The sequence below is a fragment of the Oncorhynchus clarkii genome, chromosome 18 (genome assembly GCF_045791955.1).
Source record: "Oncorhynchus clarkii lewisi isolate Uvic-CL-2024 chromosome 18, UVic_Ocla_1.0, whole genome shotgun sequence".
Classification (NCBI taxonomy): Eukaryota; Metazoa; Chordata; class Actinopteri; order Salmoniformes; family Salmonidae; genus Oncorhynchus; species Oncorhynchus clarkii.
The window spans coordinates 42,732,420-42,746,445 of NC_092164.1; the positions used below are offsets into that span (position 1 = coordinate 42,732,420).

General features: G+C 43.9%; 1 protein-coding gene across 2 annotated transcripts in view; it reads left to right on the forward strand.

Moving 5' to 3' along the window:
* The window catches only part of LOC139373535 (A-kinase anchor protein 9-like), a 139,227-nt gene that overhangs the window by 76,796 nt on the left and 48,405 nt on the right, over positions 1 to 14,026 (forward strand). For both annotated transcript variants that reach the window (XM_071114157.1, XM_071114158.1), the window contains one exon: positions 6,252 to 6,496. In XM_071114157.1, coding sequence (XP_070970258.1) covers positions 6,252 to 6,496 — 245 coding nt within the window. The remainder of the gene's footprint in view (positions 1 to 6,251; positions 6,497 to 14,026) is intronic.

Below are 14,026 nucleotides of genomic sequence, written 5' to 3' on the forward strand. Positions count from 1 at the left end.
TTAAAAGTCAAGTTCCCACAGTTACCAGAGGAAAATCAGTCCAGCCAGACTGACACTCCTGTCAATAGTAGGCAGTGTTTCAGAATCACGTGCTGAAACTAATAAATCATAGGAATTAATGTAACTCTGGAGGTGACATAGCAATCCTTAGCCAATACCTTTTAACCAGACTCGTATTGTAGGGCTCAGAGTTTTTCCAGGTCGCTGCCCCGTACGACTACCTGGTATTAACAGAATGTATAATTGCCTCCCGACAATACTTGCTCATAAACTTTATTTCACACATCATAGAATTATTCGACTAGATAGCTGAATTAAGCTATTGAAGTCAGGTGCACTTGCTCAAGGGCACAACAGCAGTATACCCTACCCTGGACAATTTTATTGTCCACCCATTCCACCAACCACTCCCTAACTATCAGACAATAGTGGTAATACCATTACACTCCTTAGCGTCTGTATACTCATCTCATCTCTTGGTATGTGGCCTGAAGGTGGAGTCCCCAAACATGACAAGTATGTTTAAGACACAATGCCTTGCCAAGCTTAACAATATTCCTCTCCCTTATGTGTCTACAAGCTTAAGGGGATACTGCGAGACTCTGGCATTTTAAGTGCAATGACTGGAAGTCGACAGGTACAGTAGTAAAGGTAGTTAGCAAACTACTGCTAACTTCCTTCAAACTGCACGCAGAGACATGAACATGTTATTCACAAGTTCATCTGGCTCTGGGTAAGTGGATAAATGCCAGAATCTTGCAGTATCCCTTTAAGCGGTAAAGTCTGCTCTAGTGTGGGAACATCTCTCCCAATTTAAACTGCCTGCCCTCTGTACACACATGAGACACACACACACACACACACACACACACACATGCGTGCTTGCATAACTAGGGTTAATTATTGTGGTTAGATTTTACAGTTCAGAGAACTAGTTAGTTAACCAACTGCTTGACTTTTTTGTTTGTTACCTTTTTCAAATGCTCTGGTATTTTATCAATGAAGTATAGCTGACGGCTTATTTGTCTGTGACGTGTACTGAAAAAGAATCAATGTGCACAATAGTACTGACTCCTTATTGATATTTTGTTTTCACAAAGTACATGACATTCAGGGTTCTCCTCTTCCCCCTTCACCTTCACCTCATACTCTTGTATCAACCACACATATCCTGTGGCATGTGTATTTGCATTCAAATTCGGTTAGCAGTCATGATAGAAGATGCCCACTGATCCATCCTCTCTCCCTCTGCATTCTCTTGCTAGAAAAGTGTGTACCAATGCACTCAAAAGAGATGTGTGTCCCTCCTGAGAATAAAGAGGCAATTGTGGATCATTCAGTAACATAATGTCTGTTCTTTCCTGTTTAGTTCTGTGTGTGGTGGTAGTACCAGTCAGCTAGGATTGAGACTGTAACGCCCTGCTTTCATGTGATATTGCAGCTGGGGATTTTAACAAAGCAAATTAAGGAAACCGCTACTGGAGTTCTATCAACACATTACCTGTAGTACTCAAAAACGCTCGACCATTGTTACTCTCCCTTCCGGGATGGCTACAAGGCCCTCCCCCACCCTTCCTTCCGCAAATCAGATCACGACTCCATTCTATGCTGAAGACACATTTGACCAGCTGGCTGGAGTGTTTACGGACATATTCAATCTCTCCTTATCCCAGTCTGCTATCCCCACATGCTTCAAGATGTCCACAATTGTTCCTGTACCCAAGAAAGCGAAGGTAACTGAACTAAATGACTATCGCCCCGTAGCACTCACTTCTTTCATCATGAAGTGCTTTGAGAGGCTAGTTAACGATCATATCACCTCCACCTTACCTGCCACCCTAGACCCACTTCAATTTGCTTACTGCCCCAATAGGTCCACAGACGATGCAATCGCCATCACACTGCACACTGCCTTGTCCCATCTGGACAAGAGGGATACCTATGTAAGAATGCTATTCATTGACTACAGCTCAGAATTTAACACCATAGTACCCTCCAAGTTCATCATTAAGCTTGGGGCCCTGGGCCTGAACCTCGTCCTGTGCAACTGGGTCCTGGACTTCATTACGGGCCACCCCCCAGGTAGTGAAGGGAGGAAACCACACCTCCACTTCGCTGATCCTCAACACGGGCCCCACAAGGGTGAGTGCTCAGCCTCCTCCTGTACTCCCTGTTCACCCATGACTGCGTGGCCATGCATGCCTCCAACTCAATCAAGTTTGCAGACGACACAACAGTGGTAGGCCTATTACCAACAATGGCGAGACAGCCTACAGGGAGGAGGTGAGTGCCCTGGCGGAGTGGTGCCAGGAAAATAACCTCAACGTCAACAAAATGAAGGAGCTGATCGTGGACTTCCAGAGACAGCAGAGGAAGCACGCCCCTATCCACATTGACGGAACTGCAGTGGAGTAGGTGAAAAGCTTCAAGTTCCTCGGTGTACACATCACTGTCTGAAATGGTCCACCCACAAAGACAGTTTGGTGAAGAAAGTGCAACAGCGCTTCTTCAACCTCAGGAGGCTGAAGAAATGCAGCTTTTGGCCCCTAAGATACTCATAAAACATTTACAGATACACAATAGAGAGCATCTTGTTGGGCTGCATCACCGCCTAATACGGCAACTGCACTGCCTTTCAACCGCAAGGCTCTCCAGAGGATGGCGCAGGCTGCCCAACGCATCACCGGGGGCACACTGCCTGACCTCCAGGACACCTACAGCACCCAATGTTACAGGAAGGTTCACCCCACTTTCATCCAGAAGGTGAGGTCAGTACAGGTGCATCAAAGCTTGGACGAGAGACTGAAAAACAACTTGTATCTCAAGGCCATCAGACTGTTAAATAGCCCTCACTAGCCGGCTACCACCCGGTTGATCAACCATGCACCAGTAATTACATGTACATAGACATGGAATCACTAGTCACTTTAATAAAGTTTACATGCTGTTTTACTCATTTCATATGTATATACATAATTCTAATGTATTTTAGTCAATGCCACCCCCAACATTGCTCATCCTAATATTTCTTTATTCCATTCTTTAGATTTGTGACTTGTTAGATACTACTGTACTGTTGGAGCTAGGCACACAAGCATTTCGCTAAACCGCAATAACATCAATAACAGATGATGCAATCTCTATTGCACTCCACACTGGCCCTTTCCCACCTGTGTGAGAATGTAATTAATTGACTACAGCTCAGTGTTAAACACCCAGCGTAGGACCCTGGGACTAAACACCTCCCTCTGCAACTGAATCCTGGAGTTCCTGACGGGCCACCCCCAGGTGGTAAGGGTAGGGAACAATACATCCGCCACGCTGATCCTCAACACAGGGGCCCCTCAGGGGTGGGTGCTCAGTCCCTTCCTGTACTCCCTGTTCACTCATGACTGCACAACCAGGCTCGACTCCAACACCATAATTCAGTTTTCCAATTGCACAATAGTGGTAGGCCTGATCACCGACAACGACAAGACAGCCAATAGGGAGGAGGTCAAAGACCTAGCCATGTGGTGCCAGGACAAGAACCTCCCTCAACGTGATCAGGACAAAGGAGATGATTATGGACTAGAGGAAAAGGAGGACAGAGCACACCCCCATTCTCATCGACAGGGCTTTAGTGGAGCAGGTTGAGAGCTTCAAGTTCCTTGATGTCCACATCACCAACAAACTAACATGGTCCAAGCACACCAAGACAGTTGTGAAGAGGGCACGACAAATCCTATTCCCCCTCAGGAGACTGAAAAGATTTGGCATGGGTCCTCATTCTCAAAAGGTTCTACAGCAACACCATCAAGACTGGTTGCATCACTGCCTGGTATGGCAACTGCTTGGCCTCCGACCACAAGGCACTACAGAAGGTACGGCCCAGTACATCGCTGGGGCCAAGCTTCTTGCCATCTAGGACCTCTATACCAAGCTGTGTCAGAGGAAGGCCTTAAAAATTGTCAACGACTCCAGCCATCCTAGTCATACACTGTTCTCTCTGCTACCGCACGGCAAGCGGAACCGGAGCGCCAAGTCTAGGTCCAAGAGGCTTCGAAACAGCTTCTACCCCCAAGCCATAAAACTCCTGAACATCTAATCAAATGGCTACCCAGGCGATTTGCATTGCCCCCGCACAACCTCTTTTACACTGCTGCTACTCTGTTATTATCTATGCATAGTCACTTTAATAACTCAATCTACATGTACATATTACCTCGACTAACCGGTGCCCCCGCACATTCACTCTGTACCGGTACCAATGTACAGTCGTGGGCAAAAGTTTTGAGAATGACACGCATATTAATTTCCACAAAGTTTCTACTTCAGTGTCTTTAGATATTTTTGTCAGATGTTACAATTGAATATTGAAGTTTAATTACAAGCATTTCACAAGTGTCAAAGGTTTTTATTGACAATTACATGAAGTTGATGCAAAGAGTCAATATTTGAAGTGTTGACCCTTCATTTTCAAGACCTCTGCAATCTGCCCTGGCATGCTGTCAATTAACTTCTGGGCCACATCCTGACTGATGGCAGCCCATTCTTGCATAATCAATGCTTGGAGTTTTTCAGAATTTGTGGGTTTTTGTTTGTCTTGCCCGCCTCTTGTGGTTTGACCACAAGTTCTCTATGGGATTAAGGTCTGGGGAGTTTCCTGGCCATGGACCCAAAATATCGATGCTTTGTTCCCCGAGCCACTTAGTTATCACTTTTGCCTTATGATACTGGAAAAGGCATTGTTCGTCACCAAACTGTTCCTGGATGGTTGGGAGAAGTTAATCTTCTCTTTATGTGTTGGTACCATTCTTTATGCATGGCAGTGTTCTTAGGCAAAATTGTGAGTGAGCCCAATCCCTTGGCTGAGAAGCAACCCCACACATGAATGGTCTCAGGATGCTTTATTGTTGGCATGACACAGGACTGATGGGAGCTCTCACCTTGTCTTCTCCGGACAAGTTGTTTTCCGGATGCTCTAAACAATCGGAAAGGGGATTCATCAGAGAAAATGACTTTACCCCAGTCCTCAGCAGTCCCAATCCCTGTACCTTTTGCAGAATATCAGTCTGTCCCTGATGTTTTTCCTGCTGAGAAGTGTCTTCTTTGCTGCCCTTCTTGACACCAGGCCATCCTCCAAAAGTCTTCATCTCACTGTGCCTGCAGATGCACTCACACCTGCCTGCTGCCATTCCTGAGCAAGCTCTTTACTGGTGGTGCCCTGATCCCGCAGCTGAATAACTTTAGGAGACGGTCCTGGCGCTTGCTGGACTTTTTTGGGCACCCTGAAGCCTTCTTCACCACAATTAAACTGCTCTCCTTGAAGTTCTTGATGGATCAGACAAATGGTTGATTTAGGTGCAATCTTACTGTTGGCAATATCCTTGCCTGTGAAGCCCTTTTTGTGCAAAGCAATGATGGCACGTGTTTTCTTCAGGTGAAAATGGTTGACGTCGGAAGAACAATGATTCCAAGCACCACCCTCCTTTTGAAGCTTCCAGTCTGTTATTCAAACTCAATCAGCAGGACAGAGTGATCTCCAGCCTTGTCCTCATCAACAGTCACGTGTGTTAACGAGAGAATCACTGACATGTCAGCTGGTCCTTTTGTGGCAGGGTTGAAATGCAGTGGACATTTTTTGGGGGATTCAGTTCATTTGCATGGCAAAGAGGGACTTTGCAATTAATTGCAATTCATCTGATCACTCTTCATAACATTATGGAGTATATGCAAATTGCCATCATACAAACTGAGGCAGCAGACTTTGTGAAAATTAATATTTGTGTCATTCTCAAAACTTTTGGCCACGACTGTTTATAGCCTCGCTTTTGTTATTTTAATGCTGCACTTTGATTGTTTTTTACTTTTATCTCTTATTCTTATTTTTTTGTGGGAAATATATTTATTTTTAACTGCATTGTTAGTTAAGGGCTTGTAAGTAAGCATTCCACTAAGGTCTACACCTTGTGACAAATACACGTATTTTTCAAATTAAATTGTATGTGACCAATAAACATAAGGACAGTGCTCATACTACTTTGCCAAGGAAGGGATGGGCAACTCCTCGGAAGCCTTGTGTGATTAAGACCTGGGATACCATGCCTTATATTATAATTTTTGATGAATGCTTTGCCATAAAATGAATCGTTTGGATGAAAATTATTAAATTAATGACTGGTTGATATTGGTGACAACGAAAACAATATTTTTTCCAATGAAGTGTATTCTCTTGACAATTAACTTTGCCCTCCATTTTTCCTGCCCAGATGCGTCGACCACTGAGAGTTGCCAAGGCAGCGAGACTGGGGCTGGTGACGTGAGCGTGTGGTCGGGTGAGACAGAGATGGACGAGGACCTGGAGTTGTCCCAGCAGATGATGACTGACTGCCACATCCTGTTGCCAGGAGCGGAGCTTCAGCTGGAGAATGAGGAATACCTCATGAATATTAGCTCCCGCCTCCAGGCCGCCGTAGAGAAACTGCTGGTGGCCATCACAGAGACGACCAATCAGGTACGTCACAGCAAGGTTCACTTAGTAAGAGCGTGGTATGCTCAGCACAAAGGTTGTGGACCACACAGAAAATGAATCTGTTCTATAATTTTGTATTATCTTTTTCAAGTTGATCGTCATTTAAAAGGCTGCTGTTGATTAAAGCATTGTGGCGCAAACTAAAGCCTCTGCTGTATCTAGCGGTAGGCTACATACTATAAATACACCATTCCGTGAACTGTGTGTGAGCGAAATACCAGTGCTATACAACGGTTGGAAATGGATTAATCACCTAAACATTCTCTTGTTGACAGTCCCGTATTGTTGCTTGTTGCTGTAAAGTTTTTGAAGTTACAATGACATTGGCTACATGCGCTCTTTGTTAAATACATAAATTACATGCATGAGGTTATTGGCAAACATGTAAATGGCCACTCACTGATAATACACTGTATTTTACACAATCATAACCCCCTGCGGTCTATTCACACATAGTCCCTTTAGATATGAGATTGCAGAATCCTATTCACTATTAGATAGCCGGAGCTAGAATTAATTCACCACACAATAGGGCTGGTTCAATCCCAGCGGTTGCCTACAGATGTATGTGGATTTGCATAGAGCGTTGTCTCGCTTCCTCCCCCTAGCCTATTATAATCCAGCTGGACTCCGATGACTCCTACCCCTCAGGCTACTGCATCGCAGTGCTAGAGGTGTCACTGTTGACCTGGGTTCGATCCCGGGCTGTATCATAACTGGCTGTGATCGGGAGTCCCATAGGGTGGCATGTAATTGGCTCAGCATCGTCCATGTTAGGGGAGGGTTTGACCGGGGTAGACAGTCATTGTAAATTAGAATTTGTTCTTAACTGACTTGCCTAGTTAAATAAAGGTTAAATAAAAACTAAAGGCTACTACTGCCCATTCACTGTGTGTGTGCCCTCTGCCAGCCTAGAGATACTTTATACATCATTCAAATGTGGTACAGTTTCTGCATCATACCGCATCTTCTGTTCTGTTTGTCCTATATTCAAGCATTACTCATGGTGGAGTGGTTGTGCATGTAAAAATAGCTCAGAAGAGATTCAAGGAAATGCACTGACTTTTAAATATCCCTATGTGGCTAGTTGGGAGCATCTGTAAATTACACAATGTACAGTTGAAGTCAGAAGTTTACATACACCTTAGCCAAATACATTTAAACTCAGTTTTTCACAATTCCTGACATTTAATCCTAGTAAAACATCCCTGTCTTAGGTCAGTTAGGATCACCAGTTTATTTTAAGAATGTGAAATGTCAGAATAATAGTAGAGAATGATTTTAATTTCAGCTTTTATTTCTTGCATCACATTCCCAGTAGGTCAGAAGTTTACAATACACTCAATTAGTATTTGGTAGCATTGCCTTTAAACTGTTTAACTTGGGTCAAACGTTTTGGGTAGCCTTCCACAAGCGCCCATAATAAGTTGGGTGATTTTTGGCCCATTCCTCCTGACAGAGCTGGTGTAACTGAGTCAGGTTTGTAGGCCTCCTTTCCTCGCACACGCCTTTTCAGTTCTGCCCACAAATGTTCAATATGATTGAGGTCAGGGCTTTGTGATGGTCACTCCAATACCTTGACTTTGTTGTCCTTAAGCCATTTTGCCACAACTTTGGAAGTATGCTTGGGATCATTGTCCATTTGGAAGATCCCTTCAATATATCCACAGAATTTTCCTCCTTCGTGATGCCATCTATTTTGTGAAGTGCACCAGTCCCTCTTGAAGCAAAGCACCCCCACAACATTATACTGACAACCCCGTGCTTCACTGATGGGATGGTGTTCTTCGGTTTGCAAGCCTCCCCCTTTTCGCTCCAAACATAACGATGGTCATTACGGCCAAACAATTCCCTTTTTGTTTCATCAGACCAGAGGACATTTCTCCAAAAAGTACGATCTTTGTCCCCATGTGCAGTTACAAACCATATTCTGGCTTTTTTATGATGGTTTTGGAGCAGTGGCTTCTTCCTCGCTGAGCAGCTGAGCAGTATGACGGCTGCGTGTTCCCATGGTGTTTATAATGGCGTGCTATTGTTTGTACAGATGAACTTGGTACCTTCAGGCGTTTGGAAATTGCTCCCAAGGATGAACCAGACTTGCGGAGGTTTACAATTTTTATTCTGAGATCTTGTCTGATTTCTTTTGAATTTCCCATGAAGTCAAGCAAAGGGGCACTGAGTTTGAAGGTAGGCCTTGAAATACATCCACAGGTACACCTCCAATTGACTCAAATGATCTCAATTAGCCTAACAGAAGCTTCTAAAGCCATTACATAATTTTCTGGAATTTTCCAAGCTGTTTAAAGGCACAGTCAACTTCTGACCCACTGAAATTGTGATGCAGTGAAATAATCTGTCTGTAAACAATTGTTGGAAAAATGGCGTGTGTCATGCACAAAGTAGATGTCCCTAACCGACTGGCCAGAACTATATTTTAACAAGAAATTTGTGGAGTGGTTGAAAAACGAGTTTTCATTACTTACTTTCATTACTTTCATTTACTGTATGTAAACTTCCGACTTCAATTGTTCATGGGACAATGTAAAGATTCCAATAACTCCAAATTTCCATAACTTATAAGCCTTAAACCAACCAAGTTGGAGAAATTCATATACACTTTTTGAAAGCATTTAATGATAATGAAAAGGTGTGCAACATGAAAATATTCTCATTACATTGTGTAATTTGACGGTCACTAACTTGCCCCGGAGATAGGCTATCCAAAGTCAAACCAACTCGACACGGTCGGCACACCAGCCGGCAGAAGCTAATTGGCAAAATAATTTGGCTAACTCTTCCCACCTACGAACACACACAGTAGACACCCACACAATGATGTGTATAAACTCTGGATGACTGACAGGAGGCACTGTATTGTAGCCACCGCACAGCCAGCTTGGCAATCCTCTGTTAAAAAAAAGATTTTAGAAGTTATTGAAATGCATTTCTTAATGTCTACCTTTTTTGTTTTTGACACATTTCTTCTATTACTGACACTTTGATGCATATGTTTTAATTATATTATGTGAGCTAAACATACAAATGTAACATTTCTATTAAAATATAACATATTTTAGTGCTAATGTTAGTGCTAATGTTACTGTCCCCGCTACAACGAGCAATAGTTGTTTTTGAAACATTTAATTAAAATACTGTAGAATTCCATTCATTCTTATGAATGCTCCCACTGGAGAGTGCCACTGGAAAGTGCCACTGGAGAGTGCCAATATGGCTGACGGGTGCCTTCATAGCCCTCCAATGGCCAATACATAGCATCAGCGTTTATATATACAGTACCAGTCAAAAGTCTGGACACCTACTCATTCAAGGGTTTTTCTTTTCTTTTTACTATGGTCTACATTGTAGAATAATAGGTGACAACCACATGAAGGTGGTTGAGAGAATGCCAAGTGTGCAAAGCTGTCATCAAGGCAAAGGGTGGCTACTTTGAAGAATCTCAATCTCTGGATTTGTTTAACACTTTTTTGGTTAGTTCATGATCCTGTGTGTACTTTCATAGTTTTGTTGTCTTCACTATTGTTCTACAATGTAAAAATAAAGAAAACCCCTTGAATGAGTAGGTGTGTCTGAACCTTTGACTGTTACTGTATATACAGTGCATTCGGAAAGCATTCGGGCCCCTTGACTGTTTCCTCATGCAAAGGCTGAACTTTGCATGCAACCTGTGTGGTGAGAACTTCTATTGAAGCATGTTGTATGATATACGGTAGGCCTATTCCAATACACATGTAAAAGAGGTGATTGCATCTATCAGGCGTTTTAAAGACCTAACAAGCCACTTGTAACCTTAGTTTATCTGTCTGTATAAAAAAAAAAACGGAGTGTCTGTGTGTGGAGGTCAATGCAATATCTCTTGCTCCCTACCCCGGACAGCCCAATAAAAGTCACCGGTTTGTGTACTCTGAATCAGTGGGTGAGTGTAAAGTTGCCAACGGTCCAACCTTAAATCAATAAAAAGCCTATTTTATATTTGGAATGTTGACCAGGGTATACTCGAATACATGTCAAACACTGTGTCACTTCAAACTGGGGATTACTGCCTAGTGATGGGAAGCCAAGCTCTCAAGACCTAACGTTACTGGTTAATTTAAAGGGATATTGGGGATTTGGGCAATGAAGCCCTTTATCTACTTCCCCAGAATCCGATGAACCTTTGGATACCATTTGTATGCCTCTGTGTTCAGTTTGAAGGAAGTTGCCAACTAGCATTGGTGCAATTGCCAACTTTCGTTGGTGCAATTGCCAACTTTCGTTGGTGCAATTGCCAACTAGCGTTGGCGCAATGACTGGAAGTCTATGGAAACACCTGGCATGCTAGTTAGTATTGTCTCACGTTCTTCTGATCTTGTGTGAGGATAATGTTCTGTACACTGATCTTTACAGGTAACCTACTGATCGTAACAGTTTGAGGGCTGATAGTTGTCTCCCGCTTCCCTTGAAAAACAAAATTCAAATGATCAGATTAATTCTGCCATTGAGAAAATTCTAAACAAACCAAGACATGATCTTTTTCAAGGACAGCCTCGCAAAAAGAAGCATTCTTGTTTTCGAACTACCCGCTATTCAAAGTTCTCTGAGCAAATTAAGGGACTTGTTCACAAACATTGGCACATTCTATGAGCCGATGACCGTATCGGTAATGTGTTTTCTGACCCTCCCTTGGTCGTGTTCTTGCGGGTCAGAAATCTCAGAGATCAATTGGTAAACTATGATTTACCACCCCAAGATATCCCTGCACAATGTCTATTTGCGCCCCTACTGGATGAAAACTACAAGTGTAATGGCTGTGCACCAATTGCACTTATAAATGTAGAGCCTTCAAACACCGCCAAACAGGGAAACCGATCCCAATCAAAGGTGTTATCATGTGCTCCACTAAGGCCGTTGTTAACCGTATAACTTGTCCTTGTGGTGTAAATTATATGGGTAAACAAAGCGCAATTTAAAAGTATGAATCTCGGAGCATCGTAGCACCATTAGGTGCAAAAACTCGACTTACCCAGACCCAGTTGCAGCCCTCTTTTTAGAAGCAAACCACTTCGTCCCCACATTATATCGGCATCGAACACGTCACCCTCCTTAGAAGAGGGGGTGACCTTGACAATTTATTGTTAATACGTGAGGCTGCCTGGATCTTTAATTTAAAGACACTTGCCCCCTTCGGTATCAACGTAGACTTTGATCTGAAGCCATTCTTGTGATTATTGTGATTTTGCTATTGTAAATGATTGTAGGCCTATGTTGCCAAATTGTATCTATGATCGTATGCTATCCTTTCGTGTTTGTGGTATGTTATTTTATATCTGAGAATGAACCAATGATATCAGGCCACACCCGGCAATGATTATAGACACCTGTGTTTGTCCTTTGACACTATATAAACTAGTCACCCTGTAGTGTTTGTCATTTTACCCTGATGATGACAGCTTGTTTGTCGAAACACAGGTTATTAAAATATTGCATCTGAGCTCCTAGAGTGTGTGGCTCTCCTAGAATTTCTCAAGTATTGGCTCACGAAACTACCTCTTAACTTCCTTCATACTGGTCACAGATGCATAAAAAATGTATACGTGTTCATATGACTGGAGAAAATCCCGAACTACCCATTTAATGGTTTCTTTCCTGACAGAATTGACTAATTAGTTATTTGTGAGTGAATGATTGTGGATCGTTGTTTCCTGTCTGTAGGGCCTGGTCGTGTGAATTATGCTTGATTGTAATGTGTTTTTCTGGAATGTTAAGTGTCTTGTCGGTTGGCTTTGGAAATAATTTGCTGTAGCAGGTGTTGCTCACTTACCCTTGTATTATACATAGATCAGTGAGTGACATTTAAGGCCAATGTGTTGATTGTGTAATTCCATGACTGTTTTACGGTTCACTTGCTCGCGAGACCAGGGCGGCTAAGGCGGTATTTTTAGGAATCCTGTCTCAGTCAGTTAATTTGCACTGACGGAATATCAATCCTGTTTGACAAGCTCCTCCATAAAGGATATGTGTGTGTGGGAGAGGGAGTGTGTGTGTATTTGCAAAGCTATACCTGCCCCATTAGCCCGGGGGGGTTGAAATTACGCTGACTATTCCCTCCCCCTTTTCGCTGAACAATATCCTGCCCATGCTATCAATCCGGAAGTGAAGAGGGAGAGACTCTGCCTGCCTGCTGCAAAACACACTGGGAGAACAATTTAGACCACAACCTTCTTTTATGTCTGTTTCGAGAGGGATAGAGCGAGACCGAGAGAGACATTGACATGTAGGCTGGTGTATAAGGAGAGACCGGGAGAGAGAGAGAGAGGGAGGGACATGAAACTAGAATGAGCTAGAAAAGTGTGGTGACAGAGACTAGAGGGGGCTACAGGGATAGATCAAGAATGAGAGGGTGGCCGAAAGAGGGGGAGAGATACTGAAAGGAGAAGGGCAGCGAGTGCCCCACTGGACCGGGCGGCTTCAGAGTTAACACTTGGTTGGCTGCTCCATGTGTAAAGCAATTAAGGGGGGACCGGGAGGCTTCCCTTCCCTGCGGGTCGGTGTTGCGTTGCCGTGGCGGCATGGAATTGTTAATGAGCTTCCCGAGGGAGAAAGAGAGCGAGGGAGTGGGAGTGAGTGCTGCTGAGGGGCAAGGTCACGCTGTGCTCTGAGATGGTGAGCAAAACAGACAGAGAGAAAAGTCTGTCAGAGGTGCACAGGATATTAAAGCTAGGTCTTGCTTTATTTTACCCCCCTCAATCACTGCCAGGATTCAGGAATCCCTTTTTGTCCCAGGTACAATATGTGACTTTGGACTTTCTACCCCACAAAGGATTACTTTTCTCCTACACAAGGAGAAGCACTACCGGTATCTTTTCTTTTATGACTTGAAACTTTGTTTCAAGGGAGGACCTAGTTCTCAGTATTTACTTGGGACCTTTTATTGTCTCTTCAGCACGCTATGTGTGTGGTTCTGATTCTGAACTGAGACGCCAGTGTGTTTCCCCAAGGCTCTGTGCCTGGCAGCTTTGTAGAGACTGTTGTCTAGAGCCCGGCTACGTAGTCGGGACTCATCTGCCCTCTGCTGCTCTTCCCTCTTGGGCTCTCCCCCTGCTTTGCTAGTCTCAGCTGAAGACTCCATCCATCGCAGCAGGTGCCCTGTAGATGCTGAAAGGATCACCGGCGAATTCATACAATCCGTGGAAATTTGTAGGGAAGGGAGGGCGCTACAAGGATACACTAGTTGGTAATTGAAAACCCTTAAATTGTCCACCACAATGGATTCCTACCGCTCGTACTGGAATTCGAGCCACCAGGCAATGTGGGTGGAAGGGGAAGATCAGGATGTGTACGAGGTGGAATCTCGCGTGCCCCTGCCCCGACCTTTCCCCCTCTCCAGCGTCCTCAATGAGAAAAACTCTGTGGTGGTACAGACGCAAATCTCGCACGTCAACCACAGGACCAATGGTCACCTCCTTAAGGTGATCTCTAAGATCTCCCTGCCCACGCCACCCTATACAGTAAGTT